General features: G+C 34.9%; 3 protein-coding genes and 1 long non-coding RNA gene across 6 annotated transcripts in view; all 4 read right to left on the bottom strand.

Annotated features, from left to right (window-relative positions):
* cald1b (caldesmon 1b) overlaps positions 1-7,281 on the bottom strand; it is a 30,928-nt gene extending 23,647 nt beyond the window's left edge. The window contains exons 1-2 of the mRNA XM_079603928.1: positions 7,256-7,281; positions 5,214-5,419 (exon numbers count right to left, since the gene is read on the bottom strand). The gene's annotated coding sequence lies outside the window, so the exon portion shown is untranslated. The remainder of the gene's footprint in view (positions 1-5,213; positions 5,420-7,255) is intronic.
* A 57-nt stretch (positions 7,282-7,338) lies between these two features.
* bpgm (2,3-bisphosphoglycerate mutase) lies at positions 7,339-11,522 on the bottom strand. Its single transcript, XM_079603944.1, has 3 exons — positions 11,265-11,522; positions 9,713-10,335; positions 7,339-9,064 (listed from the first exon to the last, which is right to left on the bottom strand). Exons 2-3 carry the CDS (start codon positions 10,311-10,313, stop codon positions 8,886-8,888), a joined length of 780 nt encoding a protein of 259 aa, XP_079460070.1. The 5' UTR covers positions 10,314-10,335; positions 11,265-11,522; the 3' UTR covers positions 7,339-8,885.
* Positions 11,523-11,664: 142 nt separating this feature from the next.
* Positions 11,665-13,777, bottom strand: tnni4b.3 (troponin I4b, tandem duplicate 3; the record flags this gene model as incomplete). Of its 3 annotated transcripts, none has more annotated exons than XM_079603947.1 (7): positions 11,665-12,144; positions 12,402-12,575; positions 12,671-12,760; positions 12,831-12,962; positions 13,070-13,111; positions 13,200-13,434; positions 13,566-13,777. In XM_079603947.1, 4 exons carry the CDS (start codon positions 12,849-12,851, stop codon positions 12,055-12,057), a joined length of 375 nt encoding a protein of 124 aa, XP_079460073.1. In that variant the 3' UTR covers positions 11,665-12,054. The 3 variants fall into 3 exon arrangements, with proteins under 3 accessions (XP_079460073.1, XP_079460074.1, XP_079460075.1); XM_079603948.1 differs by having other exon boundaries at positions 13,200-13,459; positions 13,566-13,748; XM_079603949.1 differs by lacking the exons at positions 12,831-12,962; positions 13,070-13,111; positions 13,200-13,434; positions 13,566-13,777 and having other exon boundaries at positions 12,671-12,775.
* Positions 13,778-15,417: 1,640 nt separating this feature from the next.
* LOC306993825 lies at positions 15,418-19,017 on the bottom strand. The gene is made up of 3 exons (XR_013796541.1): positions 18,626-19,017; positions 16,211-16,369; positions 15,418-16,126 (listed from the first exon to the last, which is right to left on the bottom strand). It is a non-coding gene; the product is annotated as an uncharacterized lncRNA (long non-coding RNA).
* Between the last annotated feature and the right edge of the window lie 510 nt (positions 19,018-19,527).

The raw sequence follows: 19,527 nt of genomic DNA, 5'->3' as shown, positions 1-19,527 counted from the left end.
CTGGAGTTAAATGTCTTTTTGGTCACTTTTAGACAGAAAATCGAAATAAAATGATACATAGGCCTATACAGAAAGATAATACAAATATAATTTCACTCACCAAGCCTATCACTTGAAGCAAATATCCACACCTTAAATGTCCGCGCCAGCGAGCGCGTTGGGCCGTTTAGTGAAACTGACGCATATCTAACAGCAGATGAAGTAAAACTGTAAATCTTCATTATGAGTCCTAATCATAAATAGGCTACAGTTTATTTAAAACAATGATTTAAACTATGTTTTATTTCTGATATAAACATTTAGATTAAATATGCCATTCCCATTAACGGAGTTAAACACTTAAACTACATGACATTTAGGCCTACTGAAAGTAAAAAAAAAAAAATATATATATATATATATATAAAAAAAAATATATATATATATATATATATATATAGCCTATACAATAAATAGCCTATAAATATTTGTTGTGGATGCAATGCTTTTGAACACTTTTCCTCTGGCATGCTGTGTTTCAATATTTTAACTACAGAGATTGCTTATCATGATAATAGCAGATTGTGCAAATATAATGCACAACAAGGTCGATCTGCTTCCATTAAAAATATAAATCAATTAAAAATACTATTTGGTCAGTGGAAAAGATTGAGAAAAACTTTCTCTGAAATGTATTTTACACTATTTGATTTATTTATTCAAAAACAAGGCAAGGATACTTAAATTATTTTTATTAATGTAATGTGACGGCACGTATTTCATATTTTCCTAATGTCTTGTACCGTTAAACATGTTATCACGTGGATGAATAATCATATGCAAATGATATGCAGATGAGGATATGCATAGTAAAACTAGTCGTTGTAAGCTCCATATATGGTTATTTCGGGGAGGAGACGCACGTGCGCACAATCTTCCACGGAGTGGGATTTATAAAGTGAATTCTGCGCAGGTTCTGGCGTACGCACGGTTTTATAAGTCTGAATATTTTTTTGCGCACGCCATTTTTGTTTTTTTGGCGCACGTACACTTTTAGTAAGGATCCTACGCACAGTTTTATAAATGAGGCCCCTGGTCTTTAATAATGAACAGAAGCAGTAAAAAAACCCTAAATAACAGTGATTAGTCATGACTCTTGATGTTTTGAATAGGCCACAGACTGTAGGTTAGCCCTCTGTCACCCTTCTGCCTCTGTGTGATGCCTCTCATTTCTGTACACCAGCTGTTAAACATTGAAAATTTGGGAAAATGGCATTACTTAGTGCACCCTTGAGGCACTGGAGCACAAATTGTCCTCAGAGTACTAAACTGTAGGGTCTCGATCATTTAAATTAGTCATTCTGTCTCTCTCTCTCTCTCTGGCCTGCCCATTTCCTCCTGAATTAAGGGTAGCTCCACCTGTGTCCCTTGTAGAACAGAAAACCTTCTGTTTCAGAATAAACCCATCATATATCTTTGACTAGTTCTATGCCAAGGGCTACAACCTTTTAGCCACTAGAAATAGTCATAGATGTAATAAATTTCATATGATACATTTATATTTACCAGCATAACAAGAAAGTTATGAGTCATATTATATATACATACAAACTTTAAATGTAATATTATAAGATAATATCAATGTCACGTGTAATCTGTTTTGGTTTCGTTTCCTCTGTGTCCTGTTCCCAGATTGCCTGCCTGATTTGCTAGTTAGTTGCCTTGGTTCTTAATTAGTTAACACCTGTTCTGTTTCAGTCAATCACCCCTTGTGTATCTCAGTGTCCTGTGTTCCGTTGTCAGGTCTCGTCTGTGTTAGAAGTTGTGTTACGCTATTCTCTTGTGATCTCCTGTGTTTTAGTTTTTTTTACGTTTAGGAATTGTCTTGTGGTGTCAGGATGAGTTTTAGCTATTTATACTTACATTTACTTACATTCTTACTTTAGATCTGTTTGCAGTTGCTACATTTTTACAGTGCAAAGCAGGATGACCAACTTAATGCCAATGATTTTGAAACGGAAAGCTCAACAAGCACATTTGACTGTCGTGTGCACATACTTGCAGGCATATGGTGAAGTGAAGTTTTTAACCATTGCGTTCTATTCTTTCAAAATATTGCATTTGGGCTCTCAAAGTTCCTTCCCTTAAACTCTCACTAGCATGCAAAGAGGAAACATTTGCAGACTTCTGTCTATTTAATGCATTCCAGCAGACCCCCTCAAGCTGCGTGAGTCAAATAAGAATGTTTTTGATTATAATTGGATCTGTGCTTCCTACCCTCAAAATGTAAGATTTATTCATTTGAATTTCATATAAAATGTCCTTTTCCATTTGGATTACATAAACAAACTAATAAACTTAATGTAATGCATATTTGTCAGTCATACATAAATGTCATGGTTTATTATTAAATATTTGCAACTATTTTATTTTGTTGATGATAAATATGTAATCCTGGTCATTGTGTATTTAAATACATTCAGTTTATTAGTACTATTACAGAAATCCTACCTGTTTAATTTATGTATGGCTGTTTATTAGTTAGTTCAGGTTAAAACTGTGAACCAAATGGTTGGACATTTTATATGCAATTCAAATACATTAATCTTAAATTTAGACAAATATTTTTGAGTGCACAAATGATCACAAACAGTCATTTCCAGCATGCCATATTGAAGTAAATACTAAAGCAGCTTAAACGTTTCAATGCGCTATTGGAAGGTTGGCCGACTATGACCAAGAATGGTCTTTATTCAGCAAAACAACCCAAAAAAGGTAAGAATGATCCCACTTTTAACTATGTTAAAAATTTACCAAGTAAAATCCTCAGTGTACAAATTGGTCTTGAGAGTGCAAAGGAGGTGGACTACAGAGCACTGAGATGCTCGAAAAGGAACCTCAATTGCAGTTAAACACATTCCAAATTTCCTTGGCAACAAGACATTGATCATGGCCAGACAGATCCACATGTGTCGGAAAGGAGATGGTCTCATGCCTAGTGGCTTATACCATGTAAGGAAAAGACCTGACTTGGCACACGCGCGCTCCAGCGTCAAAGCTTTTCCACAGCTTGACGCCTGGATAACGTATGATAAACAGTATGTTGCGATGGAACACATTCAAGGAGTAAACCTCAAAACGGAATTTGGGATTTCGGCCTTGCGCACAAAACAGCTGCAAACTTCCCCATAGATATGTTTGATGGACCTACCCTAAGAAAGTTCAGCTTCATCTTACTCTGACCTCACGCCTTGGGAATGCTACATGTGCCAATTGTCCATCATCTTTGGTTAAGTGGTACAATCCAGTTCCAATATATAATATTCCATCCCAAAAAGTGTTTGCTGCATAATTCAAGGCATACTGTAATTTCTATGGAAAATTTCTCTTCAAATTACCTGCTTTTCAACATCTGGCAGCAATGAACTGTGTTTTAAATGAGCAGTCTAAGGAATTGTGTTTCGTTATATATTTAACTACGAATGGTGCTAAAAGTCCAAATCCAGCTTCTAGCACAACTGAAATAACTATAGATTACTTTGAGTGCATAGTCTGGTCCATGTCCAATTCACTCACACATGTCAGGATTAAGCTGACAGGAGGTTTCAACAGAAAATGTAATGGGTGATTGTGATTTTTAAATATCCTTTTTTAGTTTTGAATATTCATACTGGAATTTCTGCCAATCAAAGCAACCAGTTTGAATATCAATGTCTCTTTCCATGTTGTTGGATGATTCCTTTGAGCACAATGATTCTACCTGATCCCTAATGGGCCCCTGCTGACCCAGCATCCCTTGCTCTCTGATTTCCCCCCCTGAGTCTGGGCACTGAGGGCCAGCAGCATTCCCAAGCTTGATCCCATCCCACTCCGGAAACATTGGGCAGTACTCCTAACATCCTGCCCGCAGCCAGTGCCAAGGCCCTGTTATCGCTGTGTGCTGAATTGCCTCCAGATTCTGTTCAGCTGCGCAAAACACACACACTGCCGCTGTGCATTCCATACACTGCTTCATCTGTCACCAGATCTCTGGGATATTATACTGAGACATTCTCCCCAAAAAAATAAAAAAATTCCTGTAATGGTTTATTTACTCAATCTTAAACTGTAAGACTGCTAGTTAAGTCGCATGACATGCATTCACCATGAAATATTTTTGGGTAAAAATGTTGAATTATGTATATGAAATAAATTATTGTAAATAATAATAATAATTTTATTATTAATAAAAAATAGGATAAATACTTTGGGGCTATATCATTTTAGATTAAATGTATTTATGGCCATTATTATTTTTATGTATTAATTTAATATTTTAGAAGAAATATTTTTGCCTAAAATTATTATTAGGGCTATTAAAATGTAATTAAATATGATTTTTTTAAAATATGAAAATAAATAGATATTTTTGTATGTTACCTTTTATATTTTTGGTGTTTTATATTTTTGGTATATTTTTGGTGTTTTTTGTTTGTTTTGTTTTTACAATTAGTGACTTAATGACAGGTTCAGTTGTGACAACTTATACCCCATACAGTGTAAGAACATGCCTCACTATTGGTCAGTGTCTGAACAGTATCTATTTTCCTGGGAAATAACATAACATAATAATTATTATTATCATTATATATCATTATTAATACAATTTAATATTTAAAATTATTATTATTGAAATTTATTTTTTATTTCTTATTTATTTTCTTATTATTTTTTATTTCTGTTATTATTTGATTGTATCCCTCGCTACTGGTCAAAGTGTAAATAGCATCTATTTTCCTGGGAAATAACAGTGAAAATGTTCAAGACTATAACTAGCCCTGGTCTCCCCTCTATACAACTATGATACAGGTGTAAAAAGCAGGACGTTTAATGTAACACACACACACACGCACACACACAAAACTCATTAGAAAGATCCAAAGGCTGGATGAGCTCATGCTAAAAACAACTAGTAGTTAGTGAATTTGTGGGAGACCCTCCAATTAACTTGGACTGTAATTTAAAAGCAAAGGGAATCTACAGATGTTCTTGACAAGGGAGCAAGTGCCAGGGGAAAACAGAACATTTTTCATAAAATTCATTTGTCTTGCAAATACAACAAATATAACTTCCAGTAAATTATGTTGCCATTAGAAGCATGTTTTTATACATTAGATTATAAATGAAAGCATGTCCATTTTAATTATAAAACATTTTAAAAGGCTAAAATGAAGCACTATGCTTCGAACCCCTACCTGTAACGGACTGGAGCAGATTTCAGTGCGCTTTCCAATTTAGTCTTCAAGTGTGATCGTGCTGCTGAAAGGGCACTGAAGGAATTACACGAGTCGTGACTCCACATTTTATAAAATGTGCAGCATTTCAGACTCCGCCTCTGCTGAGCTTCACTTCAAAGCATTTGGCAGCAGTTTTCCTACGCTTTCCTCCATCCATAAGTAGCCTAATAGATCAGTGTCACATATTACACTTTTATAGTCCCCAACACAATTTGTTGCATCTTAGTTGGAAAAAATTTTTTTTTTAATAAAATAAAACAACAAAGCATGAAAAATTACACTTACAATAAAATTACACCAACTATACTGAAAAACAAAACATTTTATGAGATTTAGGGTACGTTTACAGAGATCCGCGTTTTTGTTGTTTACACGGAGACCGTTTTCAAAAACTTGCACTTTGAAACACGTTTTTTAAACGGGTGCCTGAAAACAAAAACGGGTTTCAAAGTGCAAGTTTTTGAAACCAGTCTCCGTGTAAACAACAAAAACGTGAATTTCTGAAAACGATGAGGTCATGCACATGTGTAACAGGTATAGAAAGTGACAAGTGCATAACTGGTGTCGCGAGCCACCGGTTACACATGCATATCACGTGTTCAGTCTCATCGCCATCTAACAGCATGGCAGCAGAATACAGCATTTTGTCAATTAAAAAATATAACTTAAATCTAGAATCCCCTCTAAACTGTAGACCCCCTCTTACTCATTGTTTGACTACACCTGTCGGTGATTATGTGATTTGTTTGGTCTGTGTATTTAAGCCCCATGTTTGTTTAATTTCATTGTCAGTCCTAGTGTGATTATACCGGTTATTTTGTTCCTGTTTTTTCTAAATGTGTTATTGTGAGTTATTTAAATCCACGTTCTCCTCAGTAATTGAGCAACTGGCCTAGACAAAACCTTAATAAAGGTTTAATACTAAGTTACTACTGACACTAGCAATTCTGATATTTTGGTGGAAATGGCATTTGGTAGCTATAGACCTTAGTAAGGTTAGACGCCATATTGAATTTAACGCAGAAGAAAACGAGGCTGTGAGGTAGACTATATAGCACACACTGTATAAAGGTCATAGATCACATTATTTTCACAACTCACAATGTTTAAAACTGCTTCATGGAGTTTTTGTGTACTGATTTTTTTCTTTTTTTCAGTACACAAAAAGACATTTTGTTAGCTGGTGAACAATCGGTATGTTGTGCAACCCATTAAATGACTGTACTTCTATCCCTCACAGCCTTGTTTCTGTTCCCATCAAAAAATAAATATGGCACTACCCTGACGAAGGTCTATGCTTTATGTAAATGTACTTGGTGTGAACGTCATACTGTCACCTGCCTGCTTGACCGTTTGCAGCCACAGCAGGAAAATATAGTGGAGAGCTCAACCAGGACAGTGGCATTAGCATTAGCAGCCCATGCTAAAGTCCTGACCATAACCATTTTAAGAGAAACAGGTCTCAGACTGGCAGTGAAGACGAGGCTACGTTGTGTCCAGGACTCTCTAGGCTTCAGCCAACCAGAACAGTTCTCAAATTAGATCCTTGGCAGGGCTTCTAGTCAGATTCCCGTGATGCTTTTTGTGCTGTTTCGAGACTTAAAGTAAGGGCCGTCAAATCCATGTTTCAGTCCATGACAAATGTTTTCTTATAAGGAGTTTATATCACGTGTAATCAGAAACGGGCTGTCCGGTCACGTCTTCACAGCACAGCAAATAAACTCAATGAAAATCACATTACTTTTTAATAAGCATGGAAGAAGATGGATGTGGCATGTTTTCCCATGAGCATATAACATGTTCAAATGTATATACTTCTAAGAGGACATTAAAGACCATGAGGATATGCTTTAGTGCCTCGCTCGGAACATTCCAGCGCAACAAGACAAATGTGAGCTATTAGGTTTAATGAATATGTACTCTGCCAAGTGCTACATCCTATTGAATAACCAAAATCAGTTTCCTTATGTCATTAGCGCTTTCTATAATAATAAACTTACCATCTACTGGAGAAATGTCTCCTCAGAAAACTAGCAATGCAGCACCTCCTCCTGGTTAACTTTTTCACACACGCCATTCAATACACATGAACCCCTTTTATATCTGTCATCTTTATTTTTATATATTATTCTTTCAGGAAAATGTATCAGCGATGTGCTAAACCCAGCAGACCAGTGCTACTGGCTGGTGAAAAAGAAAGTGAAACTATAGTCGGACAGGGATAGAACATGTAGACATGTAACAGTGAAAGACACTATGGATATTATAACAAAAACAACACACATATAACATTTCTTTACTTATACAGTACAGTGTTGAGCAACATTAAATACACAAAAACAAAATAGAGGTATTACAGTGCACAGACTTTCTAAACCACAACTATGTCTTGCATTTGAGTTGGTTAATGTCGGATGAGATTAAGCAAGAGCGTTGACTTTATTTGGCAAGACATTGCATGATAAAACTGAATAGAAGTTAATCTTAACACATATTATCTTTAAATATATTTATGGTAATAAATACATTAGACAAAAACAAAAGGACCTTTTTAAATAATTCCACCAAAATATGCCACCTGTAGTATATAACACACATATATTTACCGTAATCATTTAAAATGATCATTCATACATCCAATTGAGTCTCTATTTTCTTTTTATAAATATTACGCTTAATAAAACTGATTTGTGGATTATGAATATGAATCCAATAACATTAGGTTTAATCTGTGCCTTGGAAGTTCAGACACTGGAGTGAATAATTTGTGCTTGTTTATATTTTATTCAGCAATGACACATTAAATATTATGTTAAAAAAATATTTCTATTTCAAGTAAATGTTGTTCTTTTTTAACTTTATATTTATCAGAGAATCCTGTGTTACAATTTCCACACAAATATTAAGCAGCACAACTGATTTCAGCATTGATGAGAATAAGAAATGCTTCTTGAAAGGATCATGTGACACTGAAGACTGGAGTATACTGGTGCAGAAAATTCACATTATATTATAGTAAGCAGTTATTTTAACTTGTAATATTTCAGAATATTACTGTATTTTTGATCAAATAAATGCAGCCTTGGTGAGCAAAAGAGACTTCCCTCAAAAACATTTAAAAAAAAATTCGAACCAACCCCAAACTTTTGTATGGTAGCGTACAGTATTTATATTATTATATATATTTTTTAAATACAGAATTTGTTAAACATTTGTATTGACCTACAATAACAAATTCTATTAGAAAACAACTGATGGATGCTATTTTTTTACCCAAAGGAAGGCACTGGTTTTCTGTGGCCTAAAATTCATAGATAATAAAAAATAACAGGCTCAAATACAAGAGTTAACTAAAAAATAACACCACATTAAATGATCATTTAAAAAATAACGTTATATCAGTATGTACTTCATTATTTGGTCTACAGACCTCTTGCTGTGACAAAATATATGCAGCAAGTCTGCATTTGGGATCAGTAACCATTGCCTGAATTCAAAATATTGACATATAACTGACATATAGACTCTTAAAATACCGCTCTAAACAGAAAGCCTACCTCGGACATACTTCAGGACATACTGAACGACTAATCCTATCTGAAGATTCGGACATTTTCCTCAAGAAAACCCTTATTTATTTTCTGCCTTAACCTTCCCTTGATCCTCCACCTTTTTGATGGCCGCCTGAATTTTGGCCTGGTCTCCCAGGAGCTGGCGCGGCTTGACCGCTCGAAGATTTTCATCCATCTCCAGTAAGACTGGAACTCCCGTGGGCAGCGTTACATTGACAATGTCTGTTTCCGATATATCTGTTGAGAAACACAGCAAAAGCATGTACATTAATAAAAAGGTTTACGTTTTAATACCAACTTTATTGTTATCACTGTCCACTTTTTATGCGTTATTATTGATAACGTTTAAAAACAAGCTATTAAAATGATAGAATATTAAATAAAAACAGGATTAAGAGCAATTTAGTGTTTTATAACTTGCATTTGATTGTTTTTTTATGTTTAAGATTAACTGAAGGCCTATATGGTACACTAATGTTCAAACGTTTGGGGTCTGTATGATTTTTTAAAATGTTTTTTAAAGAAGTCTGTTGTGTGCATTTCATTAAAATACAGTAAAATTGTGAACTACTGTATTCTTACAATTTAACGCTTTTCTATTTGAATATACTTCAAAATGTAATTTATTCCTGTGATGCAAAGCTGAATTTTCAGCATAGCTTTCGAAAGAAGATATTTTTAAGAATGTTTCATGTGTATTTGTTCATATAATGAACACTGGATGCCACTGACTTTCACTGTATGGACAAAATATCTTCTTTTGTGTTTCACAGAAGAAATAACATTAGGAAACGACATGAAGGTTGTGACACCAGAATTAAAAATTTTCTTCATGCTCCTGCTGGTCCCTACTGGTATAAAAACTCAAAAAAATATATGTTTCACCTTCCAAATGTTTAAGCAAAGCCCTGCAGCTGTTGCCGTGTGCAGAGATGAGGACCGTTTGGCCACTCTTGATCACAGGGACAATGACATCATTCCAGTAAGGAAGAAGTCTGTCCAACACTTCCTTCAGACTTTCCGCTGTGGGCAGTTCCTCTTTCGGAACGTCACAGGTACTGTATCGGCGGTCATTGTAAATTTCAGCGTAATAGGGATGGGACTCGTGAATGGGGGGCGGTGTGATATCATAGCTGCGCCTCCACAGTTTAACCTGTTCCTCGCCATGGTTCAACGCCATCTCGGCCCGATTGAGGCCGATCAGGGCACCGTAATGCCGTTCGTTTAACCTCCAGGATTTGGTAACTGGGACCCACTCTTCTCCCATGGCCTCCAGCACCAACCAGGCTGTGTGGATGGAACGGCTCAGTAAGGAGGTAAAAACCTGGTCTAATTGATACCCCTGCTTTTTCAGGAGCCTGCCGCATTCTTGGGCTTCCACCACCCCGTTCTCGCTCAGTTTTTGGTCCACCCAGCTGCAGAAGCGGTTCTCCTTGATCCAGGCCCCCTCCCCATGCCGGAGCAGGAAGAGTTTGTATTTGGACATTCAGAAAAGGCAGTGTGGAAGCCTGAAAGAGATGCACACGCAGATATATACTCTGACAAATCTCAACTGCTTGATTATAAATGTCAAAAAATGATTGCCCAGCTCGAATCTGCTAATGATTCGATTAATGATGGTGACTTTATTCAACAATTTTTCTCTTCCGTGCCAGTCTCTGACGCTGTTCACATTGTACTAAACACAGTGCAGTGCTTCCAGGTTCTACGTCAGAACGCTGTCTCAAGTATTGGCCGGCTCCTGCGTCAGCATCACACGCATGCGTCGTGTTGCTAACTATGACTGGTTCAGAAACCTTACAGGTCTTACGGGTTTGGAACGACATGAGGTTGAGTAATTAATGAACTAGCCCTTTAAGATATTATTAACATCATAGTTTTCTGTAAAGCTGCTTTTGAAAAAAATCTGTAAAAAGCGCTATATAATTAAAATATGGGTATAATAGACTTATTTAGTACAGTATGTATGTACATGGAATAAAACATGATAATGAGTTCCAGTTACTTGTAGAATGACATTTAACTTTAAATATAACAAACTTAAATATAGTCACCCTGCATCAATCTATCTGGAGACCAGAACTGAAAGGTTAAGGGTCATGAACTAAATGTCAATTCTAATTTAATAAATGATCAAACCAGGTCTGACCAACTCTTATATTTAAACGCTAAATAGAAAAAAAATCATTGCATTAGCAGGATAAAATGTAGAAGCATCTAAATAGCGAACTGAAAATGAAAAACAGTAGCGATCGAACAACTGTATGACAACACTAACGTTATAACACAGCTGAACTAGCCTGCTAGCAGTGTCATAATAATGAAATCGTACCGTGCACGCAAAAACGTACTTATCTGCTTAGATTAATCATAAATCTAAGTGAAGATGAAAGAAGCTGTGAGCATTGAAAATGACTATGAATTACTACATGCTCACCTTCAGATTAGAAACCGCTCAGCCCAAAGTAGCTGCAGCCCTGCAACCGGAACTATCAGCAGCAGCATCAATAAACAAACGCGAGAAACCCGTTTGGTTGAATGACACTTCTTTCAGCCAATCAAATGCGTGATTCTCTACAAGTAGGCGTGTTTAAGCGGACAGTGGCGAATCGGAACTGCCCTTATTTTGAGGTTGATAACGTCATATCCAAATAGAACCGTATAGTTCAACCGTAGAGTAATTTGCATATGATTACAACCTTATTCACCAAATTTATCAGGTAGGCCCAGTTACTTTATTTCAAATGTGTTAGAAGTTCTTGAATATATCATACGGGAAAGTGGTATTTGCTGCCAGAAAACTCTTACAGAACAATACCACTCAGAAAACCTGAAAATACCTGTGAAAAACATTGAAAGCTTTATTGTTCCTACATCTGATAAATATTCACACATCTTATCACATACATCTCGTTACAATATAAACATTATTATATAATGACAAATGCAATTATATAATAATCATATATTAACATAAATAAATGTTTTATATGTGTCATAAAGCACATAATGTTTCAATAGGCTATTTGAATTGATAACTGTGGTTATAACAATAGAACAGCTCCTTTGTGAATTTCTTTCTCTTGTTTTTTTCTTCATTCATCCAGCTGTTTGTGCAATAAAACAAACACAAAACCACAATTAAATAGCAGTTAGATATTGGTCTTTAAATAGCCTTCAGTTCACATTGGATTTAATATGTGAAATAATTAATGATAAATCAATTATTAAGAAGTTGGTCCCGCAAACAGCTTCTTCCTGCCTTCCATGCCTGACATGGCATCCACATTTTTACGCCAGTCGGTCACTTCCTCTTTCTGTGTGGATTACAAGTAAATGCATATAATTATAAACTGTTATTACTTGTATTTACAACAATGTCATCTTAGCTTTAGCTAGAGAGAGTGCACATTAAAAATGCAATACATTGTTAATACTGAATAAATAATAAAATGAAACAATACATATAGCCTACATTTTATTCAAATAAAAGTAATTTCAAATGAATTCTTTATTATTATTATTGACTGAATAAACCAACAAAAATGATAGATGTGTTGATTAAATGTATCACCTTTTCCTCCTCCTTCTTCACAGTCTTGAGGTTAGCTTTAAAGTCGATGGATTCCTTGTGTCTGGCACCTAGCAGAGCCCCCAGCATGGCATCCGCAGACACCCTCACTCTCTTCAGGGCAGGTCTCTTCATTTTACCCTTCAGCTCAAAGATTTTGTGGTTTAATTCTGCGATCTATTAGCAGCAATGTAAATTAATGCATCAGTTAATGCTTTTACGTTTAGCTATTTTTAATGCAGTTTTAAAGCAAAAAAAAAAAAAAAAAGTACCTCCTTATCATGTTTGCCAACTTTAGATTCAATGTCGTATCGTTCCTCATCAACAACATCAATTTTTTGATGAAGGTCTTTGCACAGATTCTGTAAGCAGAGCATCAGCATGTAAGAAAGAACATTATCGAATTCTGACAAGAGACTAAAGAATAGAAACCTGTAGGTCCTGTATGGACATTCCAGACAGTTTGATGGGAGGAGCTCTCTCACTGAGCGTTTGCTCTCGCTCAATCTTTTTCTGTTCCTTCTCCTCCGCCAGCAGTGTGCTGGCCTTCTTCAGTAATTTGGTCTGCAATGCATTAAAATGAGGATGCATAGCGATATATTCATATGTACATGTTGTTGTTGCTTTAAAATATATTCATACATAAAATGATTATACAAGTTAATACTAACCTTTAAAAATAACCGCCGAGATGCTGAAATCTTGGGCTTTCTCTGAAGAAGAGAGCCGATATGAAATGAACAACATTGTGACAATGTTCTATAATAATACTGCAATTAAATACAGTGTTTAAATACTCACCGGACTGACACGGATAGAGCCAGGAAAGAAAACACATATATTTAACACATAAATAGATGTATAATTTCTATCTGATATTTATTATTTGATCATTTCCATAACATAATATTTTAATAATAATATTAATCAAATGTTCCTAAAATACTTACGTTGCTTCAGACATGTTAGTGCCTTTGTTTTTTCCTGGAGGTTTAACAAATGAAAAGAAAAAGAAGACGTGTGCAGGTCCGGAAATCTAAAACAATATTAAAATAGACTTCCTAAAAACAAGGAACATTCTGATGTGATGTCAATGAGGAAAAACTACTGTATATCTATCTTATACGCATTAATAACTAGAAGTTGTCATGACCTGACGGTCCTTACCTCTCAGATGATGGAAGTATGACTTTGATTTTGGCCAAAGGGAAGAAACTCCGCAGATTTATAGATTCTGATGCACTCATGAGAGGCACTAAAATAGACCACTGTCCGCACCATTATCATTGTCAAATGCTTCGCATCCCAGGCTTCAGAGCAGCTGGTGCTGAAATGTACCTTATGTTATCTAGACTAAGGGTGAGCACAACAATACTCCAGGATTAATGAGACTATATGTGTCCGGTGTACGCATTGTCTTATCCAGTGTTGAGGGTTATGTAATCAGATTACTTTTTTCAAGTAACTAGTAATGCATTACTTTTTCAAATAGTTACTTTGCTTTCCAATTATCCCCATGTTCAGAGAAATATTGTATTTGTAGATTAAATGTGAACATGCATTTATTCATCTCACTTGCACAAAAACAGATTCAGTATTCCTCAAAATAAATAAAAACTGTGAAATGCAAATTCAGAATTTTGCGCAAAATTTTTGCTGCTGGCCTTCAATGATCTAATTAACCATACTAATAAGCACAAATGACTTGAGATAATCGCTAAATTTGTGTTTCTTTTTATTGTTTTGAAGTCTGAGGCTTATTCATGTCACTTTTGGTGTGAAAGTTGCCAAAAATATAACTTTTTTTGTTATAAAAAATACAAAAAAGCAAGCCCGGTCCAGGTGAGAAAAAGTAACGCATAAGTAATGTAACATAACTTTATTGCAATATTGTAACACATTACTTATAAAAGTAACTTTCCCCAACACTGGTCTTATCCAATTTAATCTGAACTAAATTTAAGTTTCATAAAATTTTTATTTTTGGATGGAGTTTGTTCTTTTCGTACAGTTTGTACCGTATATCTTGGGAAAAGAACAGTATGATAGCCACATATCTAAAGACTTTACAGGAAAATGTAAATCATATCATATCCTATTTAAAAGGGACATTCAAACAATTTATGAAGAAACATTTTATGTAGGAATATTATATGATAGTCATATTTTCCTAAATTCTATTAATAATTCAGATCTGAAAATATATTATATTTTAATGTGTATATTTTATAGGCTATATGAATGTCATTTTCACAACCATAAGCATAATAGACTGACATTCTGGGGTTTTCTTCTTCCTGATACAGTATGTTGTTGCAGGCTGCCATCAATAGTTCAAAAGAAGAACTGCAGCTAAATATGACAAAATGCGTAGAAAGAGCTTTTAATTTTAAAAACAACTGTGTTAAAACATTACATTTGGATTTACTGATCAGATTCTGTTTTCGGGTTTCGAGGTCAGTACTGTATCAGTACATAACACTTTACACTAAGGTTCAATTTGTTAACAGTAGTTAACAACATTAGTTAATTAACTAATAATGAAAGATAAAGCATTTATTCATCTTAGTTAATATTAATTTCAACCTTTTCAGACTAGTAGATTATGGAAATCTAAAGTTGTTGTATTTGTTCATATTATTTAATGGACCTGAGCTATCATGAATAGGCTAACTATATATATATTTTTATAAACTAAAGTTAATAAAGAAAGACTGTAACAAATGTTTTGCTGTATTGTTAATGCATTTACTAACGTTAACTGGTCATTATTGTAAATTGTTACCCTGCATTCTGTGAAACTGATATCAAAATTATCTATTTGCCATAAAATAAACACTTTTATAAACACATTAACAATAGCATTATTAGACATCTCAAGTCTTTTTAACATTTTGAAAATGTACTTTCTGAAATGTTTATATTTTTGACATAATTGGTTTTGTACTGCGGCCATTTAAAGAGATTTTTCTCAGACACTAATTTAATTTATTTAAGTTCCTGTTAATTAGGTGTTTATGCAATAAAATATATAAAATAAAATGATGAAACAAAATAAATATATTTATTTTGTTTGAGAAAAAAAATTAGCCTATAGGACTATTACTTTATTGTCTCTGGTATAGCTATTTGACATGGTTAACTCTTATTTCACACAAACAGTCTATTTATAAATGCATTCTATCTACCATTATCCATTACAATCACATAAGCCTATAACATTGTTAACTCTTATTTCACACAGTCTATTTATAAACGCATTCTATCTACCATCATCCATTACAATCGCATATAACAATGTTAACTCTTATTTCACAAAACAATCTATTTATAAACGCGTTCTACCATAACCCGCAGTAGGCTAAAATCACGACCGAAAACAAGATTCAATCTTCGTAACTCTCAGCTCCTCAGCGAACACCTTGGACAGCGACCAGGCCATGAGAGCAAAGAGTAAAAATCAGAGAATAGAGATTAGATAAGTGATTTACATTACAATAATCACTTGGGGGGAATGTAATGAAACTAAAACTGCCCGTAGGTGGCGGCAAATCATTGTCTTAAAGAGTGAGTGAGTCAATCACTCATTCAAACGATTCGTTCAAAACGAGGAGTTATTAGCCTAGTAGGCTATTGACCTTTTACGTCTGTCCAGTAAACAGCTTCTTTCTAGCCTCCATTCCTGACATGGCCTCCACATTCTTACGCCAGTCAATCACTTTTTCTTTCTGGGGGAAGGTAAAGACACAATTATGAATATAGCACTGCTGTCCATTTAATTTATTTAATATATTTTACTTATTATATCATACCCTCTCCTATTCTTTCTTCACAGTCTTCAGGTTAGCTTTGAAGTCAGTAGACTGTGAGTGTTTGGAGCCCAGAAGAACACCCGACAGTTTCACTCTCTTCAGGTTAGGCCTCTTCAGCTTGCTCTTCATCTCATATATATTCTGATTAATGTCCTGTATCTTTATCAACACAGAGCACACGTTGCACCATAACGCAGTCCTTTGACCGAGCTGCTAACTTAATGCTAAGCTAACTGTCCGATTCAGTAACATAACACAACAGTAGCTTCATCATTGAGAACTGTTTAAAACTGGTTTTTTTTTTTACACAGTTTTTTGTTTACCTCTTTGTCATTTTTGGCCTTAATGCCAAACACACAAAACAGTGTCAACAAACTAAAATATGGTAACACACTTGATTCGAAGGGTTTTAGTTGAATTCAATTAAACCCTAATTGGTTTTCATGCGGTGCAGAGCAGTTTCCATGGAGGAAACTTCAGGTGGTTCGTGAAAGCTAATTAATAAAAATAAAAAATTGTTTAAATGTATTAAATTAATTGTAAAAATATATATATATGTAAACTTAAACTAGATAAATAGGCTAATTTGAAAATAAAACACTCAAATGTAATATTTCATTTGTTTTTCGAAAAATCTTTGCATCAATGCCTGTGCTATTAAAGGAACACTTCACCTCTGGAAAGATGAATGTGTATTTAAAATGGGTCATTTATGTAGAAGAAATGTGAAATTATTTTTGAATTTGGAGCCTTCTAGACTGAGAAAAGCCAGAAAATGTATTTTTGGCTTATGGGGATGAAAGACAACAACTCCCAGAATGCACTTGCTTTGCTGCCCTAGGAGGCCACGCCTACCGGTAAGAGATCGCAGTAAACAACAAGGCTATGCTACTAGTGAGTCTCCGTGAGTCTGCCCAGTATTTTGATGTCGCCCAAAATGTCCAGGATTCGGTTTTAGCGTTCTACAGTCGCCGTTCATCATGTTTACTGTGACGAGCAGGAACGAGACTGACGGCCGCGGAGAACGATGCGAGGCCGGTGGCGTGATTACTGATGAGCGGCGCCGGCGCCTGTGAGACGCACCGGTCTCGTATCTCTCACGGAGGAGCGGGAATTTTCCTAGCAATGCTAAAACGCACATCAAACGATCACTTGTTTAGCGTTCATGTAAACACTACATTCAGATTCACCGATCGGGATGAATTCAGTTAGATTGAAACAAAAGGTGTGCATGTAAACTATGAATGCGACTGCAGAAAGCAAAAGCCGAATCCCGGACATTTTGGACCATCTCGACGGCCGGACATGTCCGGGAAAAAGAGGATGGTCACCGCTACTACTCAGCTTTCTCCACAGAATAAGAAACTGTTAGCTTAGCTTCCAAATAAAGAATGGCTGACACTATTTGTACATTCTGTGAGTGAGTGAGATCCCTCTATGGGCGGGTTGAAAACATGCGGAACAGCGCCTTCTACTGGATAAATGATGAGCTAGTGTTTGTAGTCTTACCCTTATTCAAAGAAATTTGACTTCCTGCTTTTTATGACGCAAAATGACGATTTTTGCGTCATAAAAAGCAGGAAGTGGAACACTTAAATCCTTATTTCTCCCATCTCAGGGGAAAGTAAGGGAATAAACCATGACCATTCGAAAATGTGACTGGGTTTCTAAAGATACAAAGTCTAATGCAAATGGGTGAAGTGTTCCTTTAAATAAAATAAAATGAGAGGGTTCTTCAATAGCCTAAAAATGCTTTAGGTCAAAGGGTTTCAACTAACAAAAACAGTTTGGAAATCCCAGCTGTAGAGTAATACATTATATATCATACGAAATGGGAACCAATAAAAAGTGCAGCTTGGACATTCTGCTAAATAAATTGTTAGGTTTCACAAAATAAACAAATGTCATATAGGTTTCTAGGAAAAGAATATGAGATGGCTAGAATAAAGGCCCTAAAAACATAGTGATGGTAAAAAAAAAAAAGCGAGGAAAAATGTAATTTTCAATGCTTTTGGCACTTATACTTCGATGCTTTCACAATCTCTCTAAAAACGTTTACATTCTTTGCAAACTAACGCAAAGTTTCTTGGGGCAATGCAAAATTTGAGGGTACAATTGCTTTGCCTTTCTGCTCTGCGAAGGTTATGACGGTCGGTCAGGGTGAGTAAAGTTTTCATTTTTGGGGGGTTAACTATCTCTTTAAGTTGTATAAATGGTGTTCGATCGATGATCCTTTTAATTGATTTAATTGTACCTGTAATTCCTGTACTGACAGGCCAGAAAGTGTGATGGGATCACTTTTCATATGAATGTAGAATATCACAAAAGGAGCAAATAAATGGCCTTTATTAGAGTTGCAATATTTTAAGTCGCTAAAATGTATATGTGTGACTGTGGTCAGCAGGTGGCGCTCACCTTCAACCCCAGCCGACGGGCTGAAGTTATCTTGGGCTATGGTTTTGGCTTTGGTTGTGGACTTGGGTTCAAGCAGCCAGTAGAGCATATAGATAGAAGAGAATGTTGATAGAAACATATGACAGATATCATAATTCAAATAGTTGGTTATTACTGATAAAGGTGGAGATACTCACGTATCAGACATGCTTCTGTAGTCCTTCCTTATTTGCCAAATAAAATAAATATTTCAAACAGTCATCACTCTTCTGAAACGCATATTAGAATATTAACAAATGAGAATATTCAGGATAAGCATTTGAACCCTCCGGCGGTGTTATTTCAGAATTATTGATGTACTATTATAGTATTTAGTATAGCATTTTTTATTCGTTTTTGTTTATATTTTCAGTTTTAACTTTAGTTTAAGTTGTAATGATTTTATGTGCTTTTTATATATTTCTATTTAGCTTTAATTTCTATTTATTTCAGTTTTAGTAATTTTTTAGTGCTGTCAATGAAGGCAACATTTCTAATTTTCATTTAAATTTTATATTTATTTATGTTTAGGTTTATATTGAAATCTAATTTATATTTTATTTTATTTAAATTGATTAAAACTTTTTTTATTAGTTTAAAGTTAACAATAACAACACCGATCCCATGGTGTGATATGGTGTTATGACCTGACAAAGAAAATTAAACTTTTATTATAAATATAAAGTAACTTAAAGGGAAAAATTATGTCCTTTTGCAAGTCACAGTTAACACTTTTCAGATGCATATGATTGTTTGACTATCATATACAAAAATCTAAACTTTTAATCAAAAGGCAACTTTTGTATGAATGCATTACAATAAAAAAAGTGAATACACTTTGCATATTTAATAAATATGTATAATTAATGCAATCTTTGAAGAAT

This window comes from Phoxinus phoxinus (genome assembly GCF_949152265.1).
Source record: "Phoxinus phoxinus genome assembly, chromosome: 25".
NCBI classification, from domain to species: domain Eukaryota; kingdom Metazoa; phylum Chordata; class Actinopteri; order Cypriniformes; family Leuciscidae; genus Phoxinus; species Phoxinus phoxinus.
This window is presented reverse-complemented; position numbering and strand designations above follow the sequence as displayed.